General features: G+C 34.4%; 1 protein-coding gene across 1 annotated transcript in view; it reads right to left on the bottom strand.

Moving 5' to 3' along the window:
• Positions 1-6,191: 6,191 nt before the first annotated feature.
• The window catches only part of tcf4 (transcription factor 4), a gene marked incomplete at its 5' end in the record, with an annotated part of 172,686 nt that continues 152,573 nt past the window's right edge, over positions 6,192-26,304 (bottom strand). The window contains 5 exon segments of the mRNA XM_084138193.1: positions 6,192-6,331; positions 8,546-8,705; positions 10,352-10,581; positions 13,178-13,340; positions 16,587-16,707. Of these exon segments, the coding sequence (XP_083994319.1) occupies positions 8,569-8,705; positions 10,352-10,581; positions 13,178-13,340; positions 16,587-16,707 (651 nt within the window). The 3' untranslated portion in view covers positions 6,192-6,331; positions 8,546-8,568.

Below are 26,304 nucleotides of genomic sequence, written 5' to 3' on the forward strand. Positions count from 1 at the left end.
TGAAATGTACTTGATGTTTTTCTTTAGAACAGACTGCACTCGTCTATTTCATAGCAAAAAATGCACTAGACAAAAGAAGCTTTATAACAAAAATCCAGGCACTGGTACACGGTGATTCTCTGATGGTCACGATTCTTCACTTAGTTGCATCACAAGTAACAAGAATAAAAAGGCCACGGTTCATAAATGCTCACCATTACGTCTATAAACATGTTTAAACCACTGCACAAGCTTGACGGCAAAGAAACACAGAACGGTGAAACCGGCTCGACATATTCGGTTAGGTGATTTGTTGATGTTTCATTCCTCCTGTCTGGCTGTATTGTGCTTGGACTTGCTCACAATTATGAAGCGTTAAATAGGATTACATTTGTCTTTTTTTCTTCTTCTCACCTTTTATGATGTTAAAGGTTAACCGTCAAAAACAAACTGGTACGGAAGACTAGGGTTTGCATAATCAGTAGACCTGTTTTCAGAGAATATCCCTTGAATTAAGTTTTATTTTTACATTGCATTTTGCATGCATAAAAAAAAAAAAAAAACTTTTGCCAAGATGATAAAAAAATGAACTATTCAAGATATGTTGTCTTAAAACAAGTCTTAAAATGTTATGCAATTTTGCTTCTCAAGTAAATGCATCTTGTTTTAAAGGTGAAGCATTTCATAATGTTTTCAAACAAGTTTCTGCTATTTTCCATTGGTCACACTGTAAAAAAAATGTTAAGTACTGTACTGAAAAGTACAATCAACTTGGATGTTTAAGTCATTTCAACTTAAATTACAACAAACTGATTTTAAATGGGTTGAATCTTGTATAACTTATAAAAAAAAAGTAGTGCTGGGCAACGAATCACGATTAATCGCATCCAAAATAAAAGTTTGTATTTACATAATATATGTGTGTACTGTGTATATTTATTTCGTATATATAAATACACACATATGCATGTTTATATTTAATAAATATTTGCATGTATATACTGTATGTATATATATATAGACAATTAATATTATATATATAACATTTTTCTTAAATATTTACATGTATACTGTGTGTATTTTTATACACAAAATAATTATACAGTACACACACACATATTATGTAAACGCAAACTTTTATTTTGGATGCGATTAATCGTGAATAATCCTTGCTCAGCACAAAAAAAAAAAAAAAAAAAAGTTTAAAATTGATCATATATATTTTTTTACAGTGCAGGTAGTCTCACCCTAAACTAATAATTGTTATGTTTGGCATCACAAACTTCAATTGTAAAGATATTTTTACCTGAAAATATGATTATATGCTGTGCAACCCTTCATTGTTGGTTTGTGTGTGATTGACATCTGCACTTTGATCCACTTTACTGATGTGAAAAGGTCAGCGAGCTTCATCTGGCAGTGGATATCGAGGATGATTTGAGCGACTCTCTTTATTGAAATCAATGACACGAATAATCACAAAGCGCAGATGTGTCGACCTGCTGCACACGGCAAACACGTTGAGAAATCAGCAAAGACCAGTTGTTCGTCGCTGTTTGCGTCAAATAATCTTTATCTCACAATCCTCCATGTGAGGAGCACTTAAATAAACAGAGATGACACTGCCCAGGGTTGCTTTCTGAGAATGGAAAAGATCGCTTACAGTTCAGTTCTGCATTTGACTAAAAAAAAAAAATCAGTTCATAAAAGCAAGAACAAGTATGTACATTATGAACAACCAAGAGGAAAACATCATCTTTTCCACTGCAATCATAGAAATTCAATTGGCTACAACAACATGATGTGGCACAAGGAGAGAATTAGTCAAACATCTTTAGCACTGGCAAAATACAACTTCAGATGTCCAAAATTTACTGAAGGACGAGAACACTAGCATGTCTGAAGCAATGCAAAAGTACAGATGTACCACACTTTTCAATACTAGGCTTTTGCTGGAGTGTCTTTTTGAACCTGCAAATAAAGTAGAAAAACTGACATTGTGCATGTTGCGGAAAATGTTTAGGCATAATATTTAATATTTATGTATTTGGATTGAATGTAAATTTTCCATGCATTTAGATTACACTGTTTTAACAAACTACTAAAAATTAATGTACTGCATATTTGTCAGTCATACATGATTTCTGCACTCATGGCATAGTTTATTATTAACTAATTCCATCATTTTAATTTAATTTGATAATCATATTTTTTAAATGGACATATTAATCGCTTTTTATTGCCACTGTGTGAACAGCTTGTAAGTAAACAGCATGTTAGATGCTTTTATTAAGCGGGACGTTTTTGCCGGGAAAATCTAAAGAGTGTGACGCTAACGCACGCTCACGAGAGCCCGGAGATAAAGAGCTATTCTGTACTGTAAAGTAAATGTGTCTGGCAAAGAAAGGTGATTATTCAAACTATAGTCTCACATAATTAGATCTATATAGTCTTTAGTCTCAAATATAGGTCTAGGAACTTAATCAAACTATTATAACAGTGTAATCTGAATGACCTCATCTGTCGACATGATGCCGTGAGTTGCATCGCTACGATTCTGAACTGCTGTTTCTCACCGCTGTCTTTTTTGTCGTGTGTTTATTGAGAGGAAAGCGTATTTACATATTTATCTAGACGTCGCTCTCAGCAGCGTCAGGATGTTCGTTAACAGTATATCGATGCAAAGGCATTTCTAACTGGTTTTTACTTCTAAAGAGAAGAATGAAGAAGAACTTCGGCGTGAGTATATCAGGGTCTTGAATGAGTGCTTCTCAATATCCCTCCTCGCTCCTCAATCCTAATGGTGCGTTCAAGTCATCTCGTATAGATCGTATTTACGAGTTGAACGCACATGAACGCCACCGCAATGTCGTAAATACCAGTGGGAAGTTTAAGCCCCGATCGTGTCAGTGAGAAACATGGCGGAATACCACAATACTGAAAGATATTTAGCAGTGATACTGTCAGGCTTTTCTATTTACATCGAAGTAAGCTAATTACCTGCACAGAATATGATGGCATTATAATATAACAATATAATATGTAACAATAAAGTTTGCAGTGGCTTCATAAATTAATTGGAAAAAAAACACACAAAAAAACAAAGCACACCTGATCCACATTTCTTTGTTCTTCATTTTCTATAACTAGAGTAGAACCTTGCTGTATTTTTGTTTAATTAATTAAGAGAAAGTGACTTGAACGCCTGCCGTCGTAAAAACGACTTCCCACCTCCTGAGTAGGCTACGAACTTCCCAGGAGGACTTAAACGCACCATATGACCCAGAAACTGATCGAGCTCAGCCATCTTGAAGGACATCTCAATTGCACAGCGAGGATTGAGGAGGCTTCCTGAGGAGTCATGAGCGAGGATGCACAGGTGTATCTTATGCGGAAGTGTTTTATCCACTAAACGTGACGCACGTATCGATTCTCCTCCCCCTTCACATCGGTTTCAATAATTTTAATTTATACTTTACCTTTGCAGTTTATATAAACCACACCTCTCACAACAGGGTATCTTGCTTTATAATTATTTATTATGAATTTCTTTAATAACCAAACTAATACAACATAAGGGCAGATCCTTTGAGCGCTGCTGATGACGCTGTGAAGTGACGCGCGAGTGATCAAGTATTCCAATGTATAAAAAAGCTTTCATTCGATTCCTCCATCCTCCTTTTCTTTCCTTGCGTCCTTCCCTCGCATCCTACAGGAGTGGAGCTGAGACACGAGGAAAGGAAATGAAGAAAGGAAACGAGGATGTACAAGTAAGAATTGAGAAGCACCCAATGAATCACGTTCAGTCTCTTGTACGTTACGTGTGCACGAGACGAGCACGCGCAGGAAGTCACAGGCTGCAGTTCACTTAATGTCCACCGATGTCGCTAATAACAAGGGTTTCTGAATTCTATATAAAATATGGCTAGCAGTGGAGCAAGTGATATTGAGTTAGTTAAAATGTATGAGATTGAAACAAATTTGATTTATTGAGGATAAAAATATAAACATGGTTACTTTGCATTAAAAACACATTCAGTTTATTGGTATTATTACAGAAATCTGACTTGTTTCATTTATGTATGACAGACAAATATGCATAGTTTGTTTGTTAAAACGGCATCATCCAAATGCATGGAATTTTTATATGCAATTCATAGACATCGATCTTAAATTCAGGCCCGAGTATTTTTTTTTTTTTTTAATGTGAGGGCATCCGAGTCGTCATTTCAAAGTTGAGTCGAGTCGATTCTTTCAGCGATGTGTCACGAGTCTCTTTACAAAAAGTGATAACGTAAATTAAGGTCTGATTGTTGACACGTTAAACGCTAATCAATCACGTCTTGACCAGGCCACATGATCAACGGCAGGGAACGCAGCAAACAAACGTCGTCAGCCCTGCTCGTGACTTCTATTTACACAGAAAATACTCAATTAAAAAAATGACAATGAGGATGAGAGAATTATCATATAGCTTTGATTCCCGACCCCCACCACCCACCTTTAGAAAAGAAAAATGTTCCCAGAAATATAAACAAAAAAATTTTTTTTTTTGCTTTTGTTCTCACTACATTTTCAATGTGACACGTTTCAACACACAATGATTTTTTTTTTTCCCCAAAAAAAAGAAAGGAAAAAAAAAACTGATACAACGCATTTCTAAACACAAAATAACAACAGCCTACATGTAAAAATATAACTTTTACATACACAATTTCAAAATAATGGTAAGTTTGCATTTGTTGCATACAATTTACAAATGTCCGTGTTTCCCTTGCCGGCCGCAGCTTTAGCGAGAGCGACACTTCGGTCCCGTTACGATCGCGCCGACTTTATGAAAAAAATATCACAACAGAGTCACACGTCTCTCTCGGACGTCTCCAGAAAGAAAGAAACATCAATCCTCGTGAACTCTCCTTTCCGTCGGACTCTCCTTTGTTTATATACTGTATATATTTCTACATTTATATATAGCGATTTTTCTAATAGACTTTATGTCCACTTTCAGTGCCTCCCGTTGATAAAACCACCGCCGATCCTCAAAGATCGCCTGCGGGTTCGTGATCATCTTTTTTTTTTTTTTTTTTTTTTTTTTTTGACAGAGAAACCAGTACAGACAAAGAATAGAGAGATAAAAAAAGAGAAAAGCCATTTTACACGTACGACCACACATTTGTACTGAGGACTACAGCGGCTCAACAACAAGCCAGTTTTCATAAAAGCTGATATCTATAATACAATGCTCAATAACGACGTGGTGACAGGTGGGCGGGGCTGTGGGTGGAGCCACGAGGGGGTGGACACACCTTCTAATTACATATAGCCATACAGTACATTAAATACAGTTTATCCCAAAAAAATACTTTTTTTACCTTTTTACTTGTTTTTTCTTTTTTTTAAATCCCAGGCCGCAAAAAACCTGACTGCATAGACCTAATGACTAACGTTTTCCTAAGCTTGCATCCTAGAAAGTTCTGATAATGTTCTCCTCCAGTTGTGTGATGATATGAGCTCTAAAAGGCACATTGGTTGAAGTTTAGTCATGTTAAAATTGCATCTTCGGGGTCCGGAAGGGCTTGAGGAGAGAAGAAGGAACGAATGAACGCAGAGAGAAATGGCCTAATGAAGCACATCTGACCGGTCCGGTGAAGGAACACTCTGGCCTCTAAACCTTCTGCTGGTTTCAAAGCAGCGTGACGTCCCATGCCAGCTTTTTTTTTTTGGGAGGGGGGGGGGGGGGGGGGGGGGGGGGGGACTAAAATAACATTATTGCGAACGGTTTTGTCAAATTCTACAGCCTAATTCCGTCGTGCGTTTGATTGACAGCCCCTCTCGTCCCAAGGTTCCGATTCGGAATTTTCAGAGTTCTATTCTTCCGCGAGGAGTTCCGTGAGGCACAGCTACAAAAGTTCCACAGTGTGGACAGGATTGCCATTGAAATCAGAGGGCTGGTCTCGAGTCGACCTCCAAACGTCTGTACAACTTCATGATATGTTTGAAGAATCCTCCGTCTGTCTGTCTGCACCTTTCAAATCTGTGTGTGTGTGTGTGTGTGCATAAAAACGTCTTCTTTTTGAACTGGGAATGCTCGGAGGAAGATATGGACAGCCATCCCACGTGACTCTGCCGTGTTTCCGTAATTTACAGTATATATATATATATATATATATATGTATATATATATATCCGCACAGATGGCGTGAGGAACAGGATCACATAGAAGTTGGTCGGTCAGATGAAAGTTTGATTGATTGGTTGATTGGTTGATTGTTTGACTGACGTTCAGGGGCAGAAATAACGCTGTCAAAGGAAGTGATCGCTCATCATTTTGATGAATTCTGGCAGCTTTGACCTGATAGAGAGAGAGGGAAGTTAACATACAGTACATATTCATATAGCAAAGTATCGCAAACACGCTTGAAAAGTGATGATGGAAAAAATACGAGAGGTATTTCAATGTTTTCACATTCTCTCGCAAACATTTCAGTGCAAAACATCTGCGAGAGAATGAACGCAAAAGCATTAACGTAATTTTTCTAATTTTTTTTTACATAAACGTAGATTTTCCCATTTAATCATAGATTGTGTAATGAAAAAAAAAAACTCATTACTGTCATGCAAAAAACATAAATAAAAGTATTTTCATTAATGCAACACAGTAATGAAAATTATACTTTATGGACACGATGATTTTGTTATATTAAATTCAGCAAAATTTAAATGCAATATGAGAAAATATCACACCTAATACTGCAATTTAAAAAATCCCTAGCAATCTCTTATAAATTTATCTTAGGTTCAAATATAAAAAGTGGATCAAACTAACACATCAAATCAAACTACAGATTCTACAATTTAAAGATTTTATATATGTATATAAACCCTAAAGAATAATATAATGTGTCATGCAAAACAAGTTAATAGTCCTAAAAATATGTTTCATATTCTTTATACAAAATATAATTTATTCGTTCTTTTTTTCTGTTGATTTCTCGAATATTTAAATAAAACAATGGTTAATGAAGTACAGTAGTGGCTTAAAGTGATTGTTAATGACCCTACAAGTTCATTTAAACCATCAAAATATGAGGAAAATATTTTATTATATTTTTATAAAAAATGTATTAAATATTTTAAATATATTCATATTTAATTCATATAAAAAAAATGATTTTTTTTTTTTTAATATGAGGGAAGGACAAAACACTAATCTTGTAAGGTATTTATCTGAGAAAATTATTTGGCAAAAAAAGGCAAACTACAGCTGCAGATTTTATTTTACTGTGCAAAAAATAAGTGCATAGAAAAAGAAAAAGCTGACAGGAAAAAGACTAGAACATAATCAGTTAATAATATTTGGTTGGTTCTCTCTTATTTTTCCATGTTTATAATTTCTTTGTATGATTGTCGGCACAATTTGTCATGTTTCATTGCGTTATTATCACAAATAAAACAGTCGACTCCAAGCACAAATAAGTATGCTTACAAAATCTTGACATATTTAATAATTTCAATGAAGGGCGAAGATGCCAGTTTTGGCCACTACTGTACATTTTACAGAAACACTATTTCAGTCTTTCTACCTCAACATTTCACATTTAATTCAGTTACTTGCCATGTCTTTGTACTTAAATGTGACATGTACTAGCAATATCTGAGTGAAAATGATTTTTTCAGTGCATATTTCATATCAGTTTTGGTGGAACAGCTTTAAATGATCTGATACTGATTTGACTTTCAAAAAAACAGATCTTTCTTCTACTTTCCATACAGTACGCCTCTAAAAATGTGATCTTTAAAAATATCTACGGAGAATATTTGCTTAATTCTATCATGAAATATGCAAATGATTCCAGATGAAAGAACTGGGTTTAATTCACACCTTCAATTCCACCTTAATTATACGCTGTAAACTCATTACCGGCACATTACAGTCACTTACACAGGGAACATGAACCTTTGGAATCGGTTCACACCCATAATGCCATGTGAACATTGCACTTTTCAGCTGTTATCTGACTGTACACACACTCACAGTATTAAAAAACAAACAAACAAACAATAAAACATATCATAAACATCTGAATGAAATGGTCAGTGATATTGTGTACATGAACCTTTTAATGTTCAAATGTGCATTGTGTACAGATATCATCCTTTAGCTTTATTAATTGAATCTATTGTGAATTAATAAAATTTAGTCTATAGTTTGAAAGCAAAATCTATATGTACACATATTATAACCCACACATACGGCCAATCTGTTGTTAAAATGCGCCCATTGTTACACTTTTATAGGTTATTATTCGGATTTGTTTTTGTTGCCACCAACAGAAAACCAGTCCGTTGAGTTACAGTGGCATGAGACCAATGAGGGGAAACCCAAACGTTCTGCATCACTTTGCCCAATAATTCTGTTCAATCGTGCCAAAGTTTGAGACAAAACACGTGATTGCAGGGAAAAAGCTTGTTCATTCTCAAACCGAATTGGAGGTTTTGGTTTGGGTTAAAGGCACATCATGGGACATGTACAACAGCAGATTAGTGTAGAGTGAAATATTCTGACCATTTACGGGGGGGTGTGGCTCTTTACATTTGTCCCATGGGATTGGACGCCTCGCCCATGCTGTGGTGGGAACCGGCCAATGAGAGCGCAGGACCGTCCGACGACCCCTTCTCCTCTTCTCGTCTCTTCAGACACGCCGCTTTTGGATTGAGATTACGCTCTGGAACGAGAACACACACACACACACACACAGTCACTCGAGTGCAGTGGTTTACTGCGGTTAACAGTGTGTGCAGGAGGAGAAATGCTGTTTCACGGATACGCCGCCATCAAGAGGGACGAAAGTGTCATTACGGCCAAACACAAGCAACAGTTGGTGCAGGATAGAACATTTCACAAATAATTACAAAGAAACAACAAGGAACACATGGAATTTAACATGAAAATTTGGACATTTTCTTTCAGTAACTTCTTTATAATAATTACTTTTCAATTTCTTTAGAAATTTGTTTAATTTGCAACTTCGAAAAATTATTTTTTATAGTGTAAAAGACTTTAATATTATTTACAATGATTAATCTTATAAGATATAATATTAATAATTTGAATATATATATATATATATTATTAAATATATACAATATGAAATTGTTTTTTTTGTTTTTTGCTTTCTTGTTGAATTGTTGCTTTATTTTATTAGTATTATAAATAAAATAGAATTTTTCAATTTAATTTTGACTATTAATTATAAATAATTACCGGTATTATATTATTTATTATTTGTAAAAAAATTTGCTTATTTTTACAGTATCATTGAAAAATAATATTAATAATACGAAATTGTGTGTATATATATATATATATATATATATATATATATATATATATAAAAAATATATAGTTATTTTATTAGATATAAATAATATAAACATTTTCTTATTATGTTAAATAAAATAATATTAAATATAAACATTATTTTGACATATGAATCATTATTAATAATTATTACTCAATTATATTTGCAATAATCCAATTTTTAGGAAAAGAAAAACACAGTCTGAGCAAACAGTGACAAAAAATAAAGAGATGTTAAAAATCATAGTTAATATTACTTTCTGGTTCATTGGCCATGCTGGAAACGGAAGGTGAAGTGGAGAGCAATGCATTGTGGGATACAGTATTCAGCGAACTGCAGGATATACACTGATTGTAGGATGGGTCATGCTCTTACAGGGTTACTTCACCCAAAAATGGGTCTCTGAGTGAGTTCACGTAGTGTAACAGCGCAGCGTTTCTGGGTTGTACGTCAGAACGGAGGCTCACTATTGGCCGACGCTGGTCATGTGTGTGATACGTGTGATGCTGGCCAATAGGGAGCCTCTGTTCTGACGTACAACCCAGAAGTTAGTCTACGTGAACTCACTCAGAGGAACACAGAAGAAAATGAAGAGTTGAACAAAGTCGTTATTTTTGCACACAAAAGTATTCTCGTTGCTTGATAAACTTAAGGTTGAGCCACTGTAGTCACTTGGACTATTTTAAACATCGTCTTTGCTAACTTTTCTGGGCCGGCAAGTTTCAATAACAGAGAAGCCTATGGAGGAGTGAGACAGCTCTCAGATTTAATCAGAAATATCTTAATTTGTGTTCTGAAGATGAACGAACGTCTTACGGGGTTGAACAACACGAGGGAGAGTGATTACTGACAGAACGAACCCTTTAACTCTTCTGGTTCCTATGCATCAGTATTTCATCCTTTGTAACGCTTGGGTTATATACAGTATGCATGTTTTTTTGTCTCAGTGCAGTGTTCAGTGTTAGTTATGGCAATAACTGAGCGAGTGCATGTGCAGTGAAGGCACTGACCTCGGACCTGCTGCTCGAGGCTGAGGATGACTGCGACGGCCTGGTGCAGGATCAGGAGTTTGGTCTGGGGTTTGTCACTCTTCAGGTGGAGTTGCACCATCCGGCCCAGCTCTTTGAAGGCCTCGTTGATGTCGCGCACGCGCAGCCGCTCGCGGGCGTTATTAGCCATCCGCCGCTCCTTCTCGCGCTCCAGCTTCTGCTCCGGCGTCAGGTCCTCGTCGTCGTTGTTACTGTGGGTTTAACACGGACCAGAGCGCTTTCTCACTACTGTACTCGTACTGTATCATCTCTCTCTGGGACACACTCACTCCTGCACACTTACACTGTACAGCATCATCAGAACATACTTAAAGAAGTTATAATAGATTAAAAAAGTATATCAAATTCTTCATGTAAAGTACATTCAAAAAGTATATAAAATACTAAATATATCAAAATATAATAGATAAAAAAGTATATATAATTCTATATATAGTGTATAAAAAGTGTATAAAGAGAGTATAATAGATTCATATAATACTAGATAAATGGAATATAAAAAGTACATAAAAGAAAATAGATACGTATTATTTTATAGTATGTAAAAAGTTATAATGAATTTAAAAAGTATATAAAATACTAAATATATCCAGAATATAAAAAGATAGATAGAAAAAGTATATATAATTCTATATATATATAAAAAAGATACAGTATAATAGATTAAAAATTCATATAAAATACTAGATAAATGGAATATAAAATGTACATACAAAGATAATGGATACAAAAAGTATTTTTTTTAGATAAATAAAGTATGTAAAAAGATATAATAGATTCAAAAAGTATATAAAATACAAGATATATAGTATTTAAAAAGTATATTAAAAGTACATAAAATACTAAATATATCAAGTATATAAGAAGATATAATGGATACAAAAACTATATATAATTCTAGATGTATAAAGTATATACAAAGATACACAGTATAATAGATTCAAAATTCATATAATATATAGATAAATTGAATTTAAAAAGTAGATAAAAAGAAAATAAATACAAAAAGTTTTTTTTTATAGTATGTAAAAAGTTATAATAGATTTAAAAGTATATAAAATACTAAATATAAAAAGATAGATTTAAAAAGTATATCAAATTCTCTATGTAAAGTACATTCAAAAAGTATATAAAATACTAAATATAGCAAGTATATAAAAAGATATAATAGATACAAAAATTCTATATAATTCTATATATATATATATATATATATATATATAAAGTGTATAAAAAGAGAGCATAATAGATTCATAAAATACTAGATACAAATAGATTCTGGAAATTATACAATTACAGATATTTAAAGGTTATAAAAGTATATAAAAAGGTATATCAAATTCGCTCTCTCTCTCTCTCTCTCTCTATACATACACACACAGATATATATATATATATATATATAAATATTTATATATTTTAGTATATAAAAAGATATAGATACAAAAAAGTATATATAATTATATATATATATATATATATATATAGAATATAAAAAGATATAAAAGATACAAAAAGTATATAAAATACTAGATATATAGTATATAAAAAGTACATAAAATGTTAGATATAATATATATATTCTAGAATTCTAGATATATAAAGTATATAAAGATATACTAGACAAAAAATATAAAAAATTCTCTCTCTCTCTCTCTCTCTCTATATATAAAGTATATAAGAAGATATAGTAAAGAACATAAAATTCAAGATTAAATGCTAAAAGATCATGTTATCTCTAACAGTGCATCCCTGGACAATGTTATGTTGATTTTAGGTTTTAAAAAGATGCTACAGATTTCTACACAAAAACCAACAAAACATAATATAACAAAAAATGGCATGAGAAATCACACATCAAGTCACAAATATCGTCTCTTGAAATTTGAATCGAATGAGTTGAATCGAATTGGTCATTCCAGGTGGAAATCTATAAACCCTGTCCGGTGTTTATCCTGGAAATGTCTGGGAATTTTGGGATGAATTTGGGATCCAGGACGTTCCCTACTCTCATGTGAGATGAGAAACAACTAAAACCCGGCTCAAGACCGGAGGAGATGCTGAACAACCCAAACTAAAGTTTTAGTTATTTTGCTGTTATTCAAGTTTAAATTTTGTCTACAGTTTTTATTCATTTTCATTTCAGTCAATCAAAATTTGATTGTATTTTAAAACTTTTATTTTATTTCATTTTAATATTTAAATTTATTTTCTTTTACTTTTTAAATTTTATTTTCTTTGTAAAAATTTTTTTTTATTTTACTTTAAACATTTTATTGTATTTTTTAACTTTTATTTAACTTTGTATATTTTATTGTATTTAAAAAATATATTTTACTTTTAAATTTTTATTTTATTTTACTTATAAAATTCTATTTTATTTTTATTTTACTTTTGAAATTATATTCTATTTTACTTTACTTTTTAAATTTAATTACATTTTTTAAATTTAATTTTACTTTAAAAATGTTATTGTATTTTTAACTTATATTTTATTTCACTTTTAAAATTCTATTTTATTTTACTTTTAAAATTCTATTTTATTTTTACTTTACTTTTTACATTTTATTGTATTTCTAAATTTTATTTTATTTTACTTTTAATCGTTTAGAATTTCCTGTAAAGCTGCTTTGAAACGATGTGTATTGTGAAAAGCACTATAGAAATGAATGTGAGTCGAATTGAATTGGGTTTGTCATCTGTGTGTTTAGCTGCCTCTCAGAACACGCGTCACTTCATCAAAGTCCAGCGGGCGTTTGAATGAAGCGAAGCTCTGGTACAGTTTACCTAGATCTCGACCTCTCTAAAGCGTTCAGGTCCTTGTCCAGCTCCTCCTTGCTCTTCGCTCCCAGAGATTTACTGTCCTGAAGATTCTCGTCTCCTTCATCTTCAGATTTGATCTCGGAGCTCACAGATGAGGTGCTCTGACCCTGAAGACCACTCGAGAGAGCTGGACACACACACACCTCATTCGTTAGTGAGGAACATCTCCATCATCTCCTCAAACATTATCATTCAGATCACCTGAACATTATTAAATGTCTGCATGAATTATTCTGACAGCAGTTTCAGCAGAGAGAACATGAAAGAACAACAGAATATGTGTGTGTGTGTGTGTGTGTGTGTGTGTGTGTGTGTGCAGCGGTGGGAGGATGAATGGAGTTCTAGAGTTGTTTCAGACAGCTGGTCAGACTGGATATGAGGAGAAGGAAGACGAAACAAAAGCTTGATTCGGGACAGGCGTTTATTCTCCTTCACGGCTGGTTTGATCTGGTTTGATTTGGTTTGAACCGGTTTGATCTGGTTAAGGCTGGTGAAGTTTAACCAGCACAGGCTTGTTTCACGCTTCGCTGCTTACAGGAAATGACATCACTGGGAAAGACACTGCGACTAATGGGAAGCACTTTATGAAGACGGGAGAAAATTCTCCTTCAGCTTCAGAACAGACTTACATTAAAAAAAGCATGGTACCTCATGGTACACATAAATATGGTAAAGAATGATTACCATATTCACTTGTGTTAGTTTGGTAGATGTCAAAAAACTCCACAATATTTTCATGGTATATGCTTAAATAAAATAAAATAAAATAAAATAATACACATTTTCATTACAAGCATATGCCAAAATAAAGTAAAATATTAATTATGTCAAAATAGAACAATAAAAAAAAATCATTACAAGTATACACCAAAATATGGCAAAATAAATAGTATTAATATAGATGTAGAAACAAAAAAACAAACAAAAAACCCCCACAATATTTTCATGGTATATGCATAAAAAAATAAAAATAAAATAAAAAAAAGTGTTAAAAGTACATGCCAAAATAAATTAAAATAATAATTCATTAAAAGTTTATGCAAAAAAAAAAAAAAAAAAAGGTATTTCAAAGAAGTATGTATTAGTAGATATAAAAAACACAATAATATTACTTTTTGGTACACAACTATAAATAAGTAAATATAGTCGATTTATTACTATTATTATTATTATTATTATTATTACAAAAAAAGATATAGATATAAAAAACACAATAATATAACTTTTTGGTACACACCTATAAATAAATAAATAACATTACCATAGTGTATGTCCAGAAATATGATATTACACTTCTGAAAAAATACTGTGGTGGTACCATGATACAGTGATGTTAATACTGTGTTACTTTAAAATATACCATGGTACTGACCTGAACATACTGTGCCAATATATTTACATATTCACTCCAAGGCATTTCAAAGAATACTGTAATATTAGTTTGGTATATTATCATGGTACATGCCTACAAATAAACACATTTAATTAAAAACATGGTATCACATGGTAGTATGGTCACAAAACACAAAATTACCAGTTTACTTCAATCAGTGACTTCCCAAAAATATGTAATTTTTCTTCAGGAAAAGTGCTTTGGCGGCATCACCGTTGTAAATGAACTATACTGTGAAAAATGATTGTTGGTTTAACTTAAAAAAGTAAGTTACCTGGTTGCCTAAAATTTGAGTTAATTGAAATAAAAAAAATGAGTTAATACAATGAAGGAGATTGGTTTAATAAATAGAAAGTCAAAATATTATGTTATCTGAACCACATTAATTATCTAAGTTGATTTGACAAAAGATAAAAATCATGAAAATATATATTTTTTTACAGTGTACACAAAAATGCTAATGTAGTAAAAACACAGACTATTACCCTAGTACATGCCTAAAATACCATGGTAGTGTTGCTATAAGAGCTCCGGCGGGATGAAAACCACATCGTGATTCATTCCTTCTGGATGCCATTCACAAATAATCATCTGTGATCCACAGTCCTATTATTTATAATGTTCTTTTTCATATTTTCCAGCACTCAGCACCTCATTAACTGTTTGGCTGGGTTTTCCAGAGAGGAGAGCGTTTGCCAAGATCTCCGTTCGGAGAGAGTAAGTGCTCCGCTTTTAAACCAGCCTGGAGTTTTTACGCCTCACTTCCCAGGTCATATACAATTTCCTTTTACATATTCATATTTGAAATATAGCGCATGGTTTAACGCACTCATAATTGTTCACACATTAGGCTGGAGGCCGGCCAGCGGACGCGGGGAAACGGGCAAATCAGCGCTTTGAGCTTTCAAACCAATTCAGAGTCTCTTCTGCTCATCAAGGCCGCATTCATTTGATCAAAAATACAGTAAAATCAGCAAAATTGTGAAATATTATTCCAATGTAAATCAGCTGTTTTCTATGTGAATATATAGTAAAGTGTAATTTATTCCTGTGATCAAAGCTGTATTTTCAACATCATTACTCCAGTCTTCAGTGTCACATGATCCTTCAGAAATCACTCTAATATGATGATTTGATGCTATTGAGGGCCAAATTACTCTCTAATTAAATTAAGAATTCTAATCTAACCCTAAAAATATACAGTCAAACCAAAAATCAAACACCAGATATAATTTTTGATATTTTTTCACTAGTGTGTGCAGGACACTATAGTTCATTAGTGTAAGAGAGGAGAGCAGAATAAAGTAAACTGTAACATATTATACCCAAATATTCTTCATACCAGTAAAATTTATAATAAATTTGGGACCAAAAATGATTCGGACATTGATCTGATCATGTTTTGCTGAAGTGTGTTTTCTTTAATTGCTAATGCTCTTTTTACACACAGACTGAACACAATGAAGCATTGCTTGGTGATTGGTTGAGCTAAACTGGTATTATCTAATTGTGTAGTTAAATTTAACAGCTGACAGATATTCAACATAATTCATGTGTGAGACAGTCTAACAGAAGGACGGACAAAACCAGTCAAATATCAACTGAGTTCTGCTCATATTTTATCACCATTTTCTAAACTATAGCGAATAAACTCTGATAATGTGAGAAATGTTGAAGGAGTCTGAATACACTTTGGTTTGACTGTATATATGTGTGTGTATAGTATAGACATTTTATATATTAATTTCCAGGCCTAGAAGAAATCCCAGATTTTTCCCTGTTCTCCATGAGCGTGGGAATATGCTATACGTGCATCTGTGTTTGTGAAGATGCTCTAAAATGGCGGCAGATGGAGAGAGACAGAGAGAGAGAGAGAGAGAGAGAGAGAGAGAGAGGGCTGGCATTGAGCCCATTCTGTGCCCACACTGTGCCAGCCTGAGTGTGTGTGAGTGTGTGAGTGTGTGTGTGTGTGTGTCTCACCCCTGTACGGGTCGGGCTGGCTGAGGTCGGGGGAAGTGGCCGACGGCACAGGAACCGACCCCTGATTGGTCACGATGGGATGAGCGGTCCTCAAACCCACACCGTCCTCACGATGGCCCACCTGGACACACACACACAGAGAGAGAGAGAGAGAGAGAGAGAGAGAGAGAGAGAGAGAGAGAGAGAGAGAGAGAGAGAGAGAGACGTTACGAAACATTAAAAATGCAAATGCATTGGTTCAAAAGCATATAAAATCATCTGGAACATTCAGTCCGTTGCACACACAGGCCTTAAAGTTCAGTGCGCTCATGAGCGGCCAACAGAGGGCGCCGTACACCTTCACAACACACACACCCTCACACACACACCTCCATTTTACATCCTCACTCTCGCTTCGGATTTATTTACTCTTAGTGTTTCTGTATATATATATATATATTCTGCTCAGGATGCTGACTTTCTGCATGCATAGAAAACTGAATAATGAACAAAAATGAGCAGTGTGTGTGCAGAATAATACATCCCATAATGCAATGCACTCGATGTGCCATTTCCAATGTGAATGAAGGTTTTTGCTGAATTAAAGTTGATTTGTAATAAATAAATGTGAAGAAGAGACAAAAAAAAAAAAGTATTTAAAAAAAATATATAAACTCTTATTATGTATATAGTCAAGATGGGATCACATTTTTTTAATTAAGTAAAACATTAAATAATAATTTATTAGTTACATATGACATTACCATTATTATTTTACATTTATAAATAATATTATCATAAATACAAAATGTATTATTTCATAATTTTTTTTAATAATATTTTTTTTAATAAATACTGAAAATAATAATAAAAATAGATAAAAAAAACTAAATAAGTGCCAAGAAAGAGACAAACACAAACAAAATAATAATTAAAATAATATTTGAAACATATTTAAGAGTTAAGAAATGAACAAAATAATATAATATTAAAATGAAAGATTAAATCAATATGTATTAGTTACATATGACTTACCATTATTTATAAATAATTATTTATAATTACCATTATCATAAATATTTAATTATTTTATAAATAATATATATTTTATAAATATTGAAACTAATAATAAAGATACATACAAAAATTAAATAAGTGTCAAGAAAGAGACAAATACAAACAAAATAATAAAATAAAACTATTTAAACATAATTTTATAAATATTTTAAATAATTACTTTTTAAATAAAAACAAATTTAAAATATATTTCAAACCCCCCCGTTGATGTCACTTCTGCTGTGTTGGTCACACTGGATTGAGTTGCATTGTGGGATTGAGTGTTTCGCACAGCATGATTTTTGTACTGTATATACGGCATATTTTACCAAACATACACACAGAAAATCCACATGCTACACACAACACACACACACACTATAGAGATGCATGTGAACACAGCCAAACTCTCTCTCTCTCTCTCTCTCTCTCTCCTAATCTTTCTTCTTTCTCTGTTGGTGAAAACACTGTGAATTTATTCAGGCAGGTAAAATCCAAAGTAATGTCCCATGGTGCCGAGCGTGGAGCGGGCTGAGTCTGATCCATCTGTCTGCCATCACGTTCGCCAACACAACTGACAATTATCTTAATGCCCATATGCTTAATTGTGGGCTCCCTAATTCCCTGGATAATACACACATCCAGCAGGAATTGTGATTTGGCACAAGTTTGCTTCTCTCTGAGTCGCTCTGTTTTTGTTTTAAGGACACAATCTGAGAACCTGCGCAGTTTCTCTCTCTCTCTCGCTGTAATTCCGGTTAATCCGATGACAGTGTGGCACTGGGACGCTTTTGTCTCCCGCTGGCTTCATGCAAATATCACGAAATGTCGCCGAAAGAAGATGGAAAGGTGGCATCGCAGTCAGTGTTATCTCAGTTTTAGTTATTAGCCTTATTTTTTTAACTTTAGTTTTCATGCTTTATTTTTCATTTTATTAGTTTTAGTAAAAAAAAAAAAAAAAAAAAAAAAAACATTAATTGAGTTTTAGCATTTATTTCCAGTTAATAGTTTTAGTGCTTTTTATTGCCAAGGCAACATTTAAATTTTTTATTTCGTTTAGGTTTTTCAACTAATATTTTTTTATTATTTTTTTATTTGTGCACTTATTTTATTGCCTCCCCCTCCATCTCATATTTTAGTAATCAACATAAATTCGTTTAATTCGAAAATGTATGTCATGCAAACCATTTTGAAATTAGACATGGAAACGGACGAGAGTTTTTGGATCATGCAGATTTAAAAGGGTAAAATGTGTAAAATGGAGGAGAAAGTACTAGAAAACATTGTCAAAATGAAGGATTGAAGGAATCAAAGGAGATTTCTGAATTTTTTTATCAATTTTAATCTAATATTCATATTTTGTTGTACCTGTATTTCAGTTTTATTTCAATTAATGAAAATTATGGTTCATATATCCTTATGCACTATTTTATCATTTAATTCGTCATTATCATGCTTTCTTTTGTGTTCTAAGAGAAACACGATCATGTTTAGGAGTAAATAATGACAGGATGTTCTTTTGTGGCCGAACGATCCCTTTAAAAGTGATTGTGGGAAACTAATTCTCCCGGAGTTCCTGCAGTTTCTCAGTCTTGTAGTTAATTAGGGGGTTAGTCGTTAACCGAGACCTTCGAAGACTGATGGTGTTTATTTGTGTGTGTGTATGTGTGTGTGTGTGTGTGAGAGAGAGGAGAGAGATGAGGACCAGACGTCCTACTGACAGCAGCACACACACACACACACACACACACACACACACACACACACACACACACACACACACACACGGTTAAGAATATGAAATCGGCCGCATGGACAGTGGCTCCAGAACACAGGAACAGTGTGTATCTGTTGTAACAGACTTGGATCTTAACGTATGAAGTTTAAAAGTCTTTAAGTGATCATATCAGACTTTATTCTTCCAGAGTTATTTAAAAGCGCTTTTATTCTGAAATAAAGGAGTCTGATGTTCTCCATGATGTTCCGTGAGGTTCTGTTTAGAACTCTAGGGTTCTTGGCTCAATTTCAAAGAAATCTTTATTCCAAAAAGGTTGTATATAAGGGGAAATGTTTAATGGGTTATTTTTTTTTTCTTCTAGTGATAAAGAATGTTTACGAGATGTTTAATTCATAACATTTCATTAAATTACTCATTTTTACAAAATAATTTGGACTCCAAAATTGCCAGAGAATCAAAGAGGTATGTTCCAAATTTAAAGTGGATATCACAAAAATGTAGTTCGCTAAAAGGGTTTAAAATGCCATTTCTAGAGTAACACAATGTCCAATTTCAAAACGGTTTTCACGGGATGAATCTTGAGAGTTTAAGCTTTCGAATGATACCTAATTTATGATGATTACTAAAATATCTGAAAGAGAAAAAAAGCAATAAAAAATGTGCCGTATTAATTAACTAAATATAAATCCATAAAATGATGTAATCCATTAAAGGTTCTATATATGAAACGCCAGACGGAACCCTTTAATATTCCATATAGAACCTTAAAGTTGTACAAAAAACAATATTTATGGAAACTAAACTGCTAAAACCACTCATTCTGACTATGACATCACAACTCATTAACATATGACCGCCCACATTTACCCTGATGAGCAACAGTTTGAACTGGCCAATCATAGCAGAGCTCATTTACATATGGAAATCTTTAAAGGTACGGCAGCAAAATGGGTGGAAAATATGAATCTTGCACAAGAAACTTTGGTTTACATTATATGTGGATTTAAATGAAAAATATGACCTCCTTTAAAAAAAACAAACTTCATTTTAGAGCGTTTCTCTGGAAAGAAAGCGGTTCTTCTACGGTGGTCCAGGATCTCGTGACATCTGAGGCTCTACAGACGAGAACGCCAGACCTGGTTTTACCAAATTCCTCTGAACTACAAAAAAACAGGACAAATTCACGGAGCGCCTTCAAAGCAGGAGAGGAAATTGCTTCCCGGTGACTCTATTGAATTAAGATGCTTTATTTCTACACAGACGCACACCGATTCAAACTAGAGTCTGGAAACATCTCGTTCTTTATCTCAGACGATTCTGAACAATAGTGCAGTGATGAAAGAATTATGAAAAATATGTTCTTCCTCAGTATTTTGCTGTTGTAAACGTTCTTAAATTAAGATACATTTACTGGAGAAGCACAAAATGAAGCGAGTTTGTGCTTAAAATAATCTCGTTTTCCCTTTAAATTAAGTTTATTTTTCTGAGCCCATATTTTTCCTTATTTTAAGCATAAACTCATCTGATACATTTTTTATTTATGTATTTTTCAAAAGTTCAAGTTTTAAGACTTGCTTCTCCAGTAAATGTATCTTGATTTAAGAATATAGATATTTGTACTGGAAAACAAGACTAAATAGAGCAAGAATGAAAACTCTCTTATATTTATATACATTATAAAGAAACAATATAGATGCATGTTTAATCATGTGATTTGTGGGTTCTGTATGTGTGTGTGTGTGTGTGTGTGATTTCAAAGTTACAGGCCAAATACAACATCCATCCATCAAACGGCCGAACAATAGAGTGACAGGGTTATAGTCCTAAAAATAAACCAGACAAAAGCTGGAACCAGAAGAGAAACGCCAGCGAGAAACAGCGCAGGAAACGCATCACGGTTCACCGGCACGTTAGCGAACCAACTTCCTGTGTGAGACGAAGGCCTGATGAGGAGGATCTCAAACACAATACTGTATTAGTGGCCGTGTCGCGACCCTGAAGTGAAGAGGTCACGGGGGTCACGGGGGTCAAACCAGACAAACTGATGTCATCAGATCTACAGCAAGAAATATATTATCACAACATTTAAAATAAGAAAGAAAACGAAATCTAATAAATAAACAAATTATACAAATAAAAATATATAAATGAAAAATATTACATTAAACAAAAATATTACAAATATTAAAGATAAGATTAAATAAATAAACATGAAATAGTAAAAATGGTACAAATAATTTGTAAATGAGTCAAAATATGCCTGTTAAGTGTTTGACTGTTATTATAGTGTGTGTGTGTGTGTGTGTGTCATTGACCGTGATCTCTGCTGTCTGTCAGTGCGACTGTTTTTCCCAGACAAACTCTCAGCATTTCTTTCCCATGACTTCATAAATCTACAGCGCACACACACACACACACACACACACACACAGATACAGAGACACACACACACACACACACACACACACACACACACACACACACACACACAGATACAGAGACACACACACACACACACACACACAGATACAGAGACACACACACACACACACACAGACACAGACAGACAGACAGACAGACAGACACACACACAGATACAGAGACAGACATACACATACACACACACACACACACACAGCTGTTGTCTGGCAGATAGACACAGCACTGGTTCGCAATGTTTTTTCACAGGTTTGCATATTTTCATGAAAGCAATAATGATATTATTAACATATGAACACGCTTCAAACGCACAGAAGCTGTTTTTCAATTTAGAACTTAAAATCAAATTAAATTTGGCACATTTTCCATAAGATCTTTTAAGCCATTAATCTACACAATTTGAATGTTAAAAAAAAGGCGATTCATAATGATAAAGTATAAGTATCAATTGAGACATTGCAATAAAATAATGAATATTATAATTATATTTTATATTATAATTATAATAGAATTTATATTTTACTATAATTTATATGCATATACTAATTATTTAAATGGATGTAACAATAGTCCAGCTAGTCCAGTGAATGGGACCGAAGCGTTTCTGAATGAATTGCGATTGTCCTCTTTTTTGCAAGAGTGCAGGAATCATGATTTTTTTGTTTCTATATAAAACGAGTCCCGCTTAAAGTTGCTTCTGCGCTCTACACTGTCACTCATCACGTGACCGTTTGAAAGAATCACGTCTGTGTGTTCCTGAAGGATATGAGGCTCAGCGAGAACAGACACTGAAGCTTTCATGTGGATCTGCAGCACCAGGGGGCGCCGGAGAGCCGCTAAACACACCGAATGAGTGTGTGTGTGTGTGTGTTGTGGAAAAGTGTGATGACAAAGCGGGCTCTGTACGGGCTGCGTTTCCACGGCGATGGGAGAGGCGAGTCTGAGCAGCGAATAGTGCGTCTTTGTGCGTCCCAGACACACACACACACACACACACACACACACACGGCGTAATTACGTGCTGTTTCCTGTGTTGTAGTCATGGCTGGCTGTTTGTGCGTCTCTGTGGTCCTAAACACCATGTTCTCAGGCTGAGAAAAGCACTGCAGATTTACTCGCACTTCTAAACCTCACCTGAGTCTCCTGAAGGACGAGAATCATCCTTCAACTGGTTTAGCGCGCAAACACACACCAGCAGGAAGGAGAAATCCTGTTAATATCTCACGTGATTCTCCAAAATTAAATGGAAGTCTCAAACTGCTCCACATTTATTTTATATTTCTCCACAGGAATCAGAGGAGAAACATCAGAGTATCAATAGACTGTTAGGCAAGGGTTAGTAGAGTAAGTTGACTTGTAGTTGCAAAGTTACTCATAGTTAGTGGTAGAATGTCTAAAGTTGACCATCAAAATAAAGTTTTACTTATTAACGCTGTTAACGAAGATAAAAAAATCCTGTACTAACAGATGTATTTGTCATTGTTGGTTAATGTCAGTAAATGCATCGACTAACATTAACTAACGAGGCTTTGAAATATTACCCAGAATATTATTTCAACGTTCCCTCAGTTTGTAAACACAAACATAGATGTTTACAGGGTGATCATTTACAATGGAAGCGTTTTGGCATAAAAATGTTCTTTAAAATTGAGTTCTGTATAGAACCTCATTGAACCTTTCTGGCATAAAAGGCTCTTTAAAACTGAATCAAGAACCCTAGAGTTCTATATAGAACTGCAATGAACCTTTTTTTCTAAGAATGTCGCCAACAAGATGTAAACATGAAAGCAAATGTGCACATTTCTGTGAATAAAACCTCTTTTTTCATCCAGTAAAAGCATCTAAAACCCCTCAGATCAGTTCTGAACTCGTGTGTTTTATCGCTGCATGTTTATTGTTTTCTTCTGTGAGTGTGTGAGTGCTGAACTCTCTCTCACACACACACACACACACACACTGTAAGCGTATCAGGCGTTTCGAGGCCCGTGGATCTGATGGCTTTGAACACAATCAACCCTCGGCTGAAGATTTACTGCAGCTCAGACTCTCTTTATCCTGAAACGAGTGCTTTTAAACGCTATTACTGTGTGTTTAAAGCTCTAATGCCTCAATCTCTGCATCTCCTGCGGAAGATCGGGCAGTTGACCCGCTTAGAGGAGCGTTCAGAATTACTGAAGCACAACTACTGACACACGGACTGAGTGTGTGTGTGTCTGAACCCTGGATTAAACAGCAACTTAGAGCATCTTTAACCAGTGTTTCCTACAGTCATGTGATGATAAACAGCAGTCACATGACCTCACCTCATTACGGTGCATGTTTAATTCATTAATCCATTACATCAGAAATATGTATTTTCACCACAAAAACTATTTTTGTCTTTAAAATATCTTTAGAAAAAACATTGAAACGAGATCAATTTATATTGTTTTACTGCAATGGCAGATCATTTCACTCGTTTTTAACTTGTTTATACTTAAAACATGATTGCAGTGAGGAAATACACTCGTAGTAAAGATACCTGCAATAAACTAATTTTAATATATTATGCAATGTTGCTTCTCAAGTGCAATGATCTTATTTTAAGGAATTTTTTATATTTTAATGGGAAAACAACTCAAAAGGGACTGCTTAAAAATGGCAAAAAATGATGTTCTTCCTCAGTATTTCTGTCTTGTTTTCTACAACAAATGTCTTAAATCAAGATACATTTACTGGAGAAGCAAAATAACTGAAGATATTAAGTCTTGCTTTCTGGAAAAGTATCAAAATGAAGTGAGTTTATGCTTTAAAAAAAAGAACAAATATTTGGTCGATGGGCTCAGAAAAATAAAAGGAAAACAAGTTTATTTTTCTGACTCCATTTGGCAGACACATTTTTTTCTTCAGAAAACAAGACCTAACATCTGAAGTCATTTTGCTTCTCAGATAAATGTATCTTTATTTATGAATGTGTAGATATATGTACTGGAAAACAAGACAAAAATACGGAGGGAATTATTATTTATTTTTTTCAGTGTTGGTTTTTTAAACCAATTGTTTTCGATGTGCAATAATAATAGGAATAAATACGCCACCCATGATAATATAGAAGAAAAAATGAAGTGCAATATTAATATGAACTCAAACCAATGCGTCAATCATAACCCAAAAATAATGCTTTATTTTTAATGTCACATTGGCAATAGAAGGTCAAATTGCTCTAGATGCTTCTTGCAAATTTGGGAAAACTGCTCATCTGGGCATCTATGCGTACTGAAAATCCACATACTGCAGTACACATATCATGTAACTGAACAGCCATTTTGTGTAATATTCTCAGTGTGTGTGTGTGTGTGTGTTAGTGGTCTCCTCTCATCATGTGAGCACCTGTTTTCAGCATGACCTCAGCTCTCTGACCGCTCACTTCAGCCTCACAGAACAACAGAGCAGCAAATCTGATCCAGCTGTTCCTCCAGCGAAACGACTGTTCTTAAAGCCACAGTCCACACATTCACTGCAGCATTCACACACACTAGATCCAGAGTCACATTCAGTGCAGCATTCACACACACTAGATCCAGAGTCACATTCAGTGCAGCATTGACACACACTAGATCCAGAGTCACATTCACTGCAGCATTTACACACACTAGATCCAGTCACATTCACTGCAGCATTCACACACACTAGATCCAGAGTCACATTCACTGCAGCATTCACACACACTAGATCCAGAGTCACATTCAGTGCAGCATTCACACACACTAGATCCAGAGTCACATTCACTGCAGCATTCACACACACTAGATCCAGAGTCACATTCACTGCAGCATTCACACACACTAGATCCAGAGTCACATTCACTGCAGCATTCACACACACTAGATCCAGAGTCACATTCACTGCAGCACTCACACACACTAGATCCAGTGTCACATTCACTGCAGCATTCACACACACTAGATCCAGAGTCACATTCACTGCAGCATTCACACACACTAGATCCAGAGTCACATTCACACACACTAGATCCAGAGTCACATTCACTGCAGCATTCACACACACTAGATCCAGAGTCACATTCACTGCAGCATTCACACACACTAGATCCAGAGTCACATTCACACACACTAGATCCAGTCACATTCACTGCAGCATTCACACACTAGATCCAGTCACATTCACTGCAGCATTCACACACTAGATCCAGTCACATTCACTGCAGCACTCACACACACTAGATCCAGAGTCACATTCACTGCAGCATTCACACACACTAGATCCAGAGTCGCATTCACTGCAGCATTTACACACACTAGATCCAGAGTCACATTCACTGCAGCATTCACACACACTAGATCCAGAGTCACATTCACACACACTAGATCCAGAGTCACATTCACTGCAGCATTCACACACACTAGATCCAGAGTCACATTCACTGCAGCATTTACACACACTAGATCCAGTCACATTCACTGCAGCATTCACACACACTAGATCCAGAGTCACATTCACACACAC

Source organism: Abramis brama, assembly GCF_963993115.1.
Source record: "Abramis brama genome assembly, chromosome: 15".
Taxonomy (NCBI): Eukaryota; Metazoa; Chordata; class Actinopteri; order Cypriniformes; family Leuciscidae; genus Abramis; species Abramis brama.